Source organism: Penaeus monodon, chromosome 19 (genome assembly GCF_015228065.2).
Source record: "Penaeus monodon isolate SGIC_2016 chromosome 19, NSTDA_Pmon_1, whole genome shotgun sequence".
NCBI classification, from domain to species: Eukaryota; Metazoa; Arthropoda; class Malacostraca; order Decapoda; family Penaeidae; genus Penaeus; species Penaeus monodon.
Genome location: NC_051404.1, coordinates 31758700 through 31759292, shown reverse-complemented (window position 1 = coordinate 31759292; position 593 = coordinate 31758700). Strand labels below are relative to the sequence as shown.

The following is a 593-nucleotide window of genomic DNA, read 5'->3' as shown; positions in this document are numbered from 1 at the left end:
AGGAGTGATAACAATCAACTAATCAAAGGAAATTAACACTAACGGGGATTTCATCATAATCTCACTAGTTATTATGCTCCTTTCATGGTAGCTTGAATGCAGAAAAGACGTGTATACAGGCAGAGTGTACTTAGATGTTTATAAAGTTCGATAAATACGACTTAATTCCTCTTATTTATTGCAACTCCCGATCATTAGTATTCTCATAAAAGCTGATCATATCACTTGTAACAAGGGTTCATATCTTCAAGATATCGACAACATTTCTTGAAATTTTCGTATATTCACTTACCTGTATATCTGAATTTATCATCATCTGTTTTTTTAGTTTTTTCATTACTATTGCTGGCTCCCCCGGCCTTGTGTTCGTCTGCCATGGTTTGTTTACACCTGGGAGTGGATCCGGCACTGTTTGCTGAGTTTTCCTTTTTAGCTGTTTTGTTTTTATTTTAGTATACGAGTGATATTGATTTAATGAGTGATCTATAAACATTAAATTCTTTTTATTATTGTGTTTCGCATCATGTCTTATAGGATCTTGGTTAAATAGAACGGTCTGTGGAAGAATTGTGGATCTGCGACATTTCGTAGAG

The 593-nt window shown here is 34.4% G+C and overlaps 1 protein-coding gene across 1 annotated transcript in view; it reads right to left on the bottom strand.

Moving 5' to 3' along the window:
• LOC119585177 (transmembrane protein 242-like) overlaps positions 1–420 on the bottom strand; it is a 2448-nt gene extending 2028 nt beyond the window's left edge. Inside the window, exon 1 of the mRNA XM_037933816.1 lies at positions 293–420. Within this exon, the coding sequence (XP_037789744.1) occupies positions 293–377 (85 nt within the window). The 5' untranslated portion in view covers positions 378–420. The remainder of the gene's footprint in view (positions 1–292) is intronic.
• Positions 421–593: the final 173 nt, after the last annotated feature.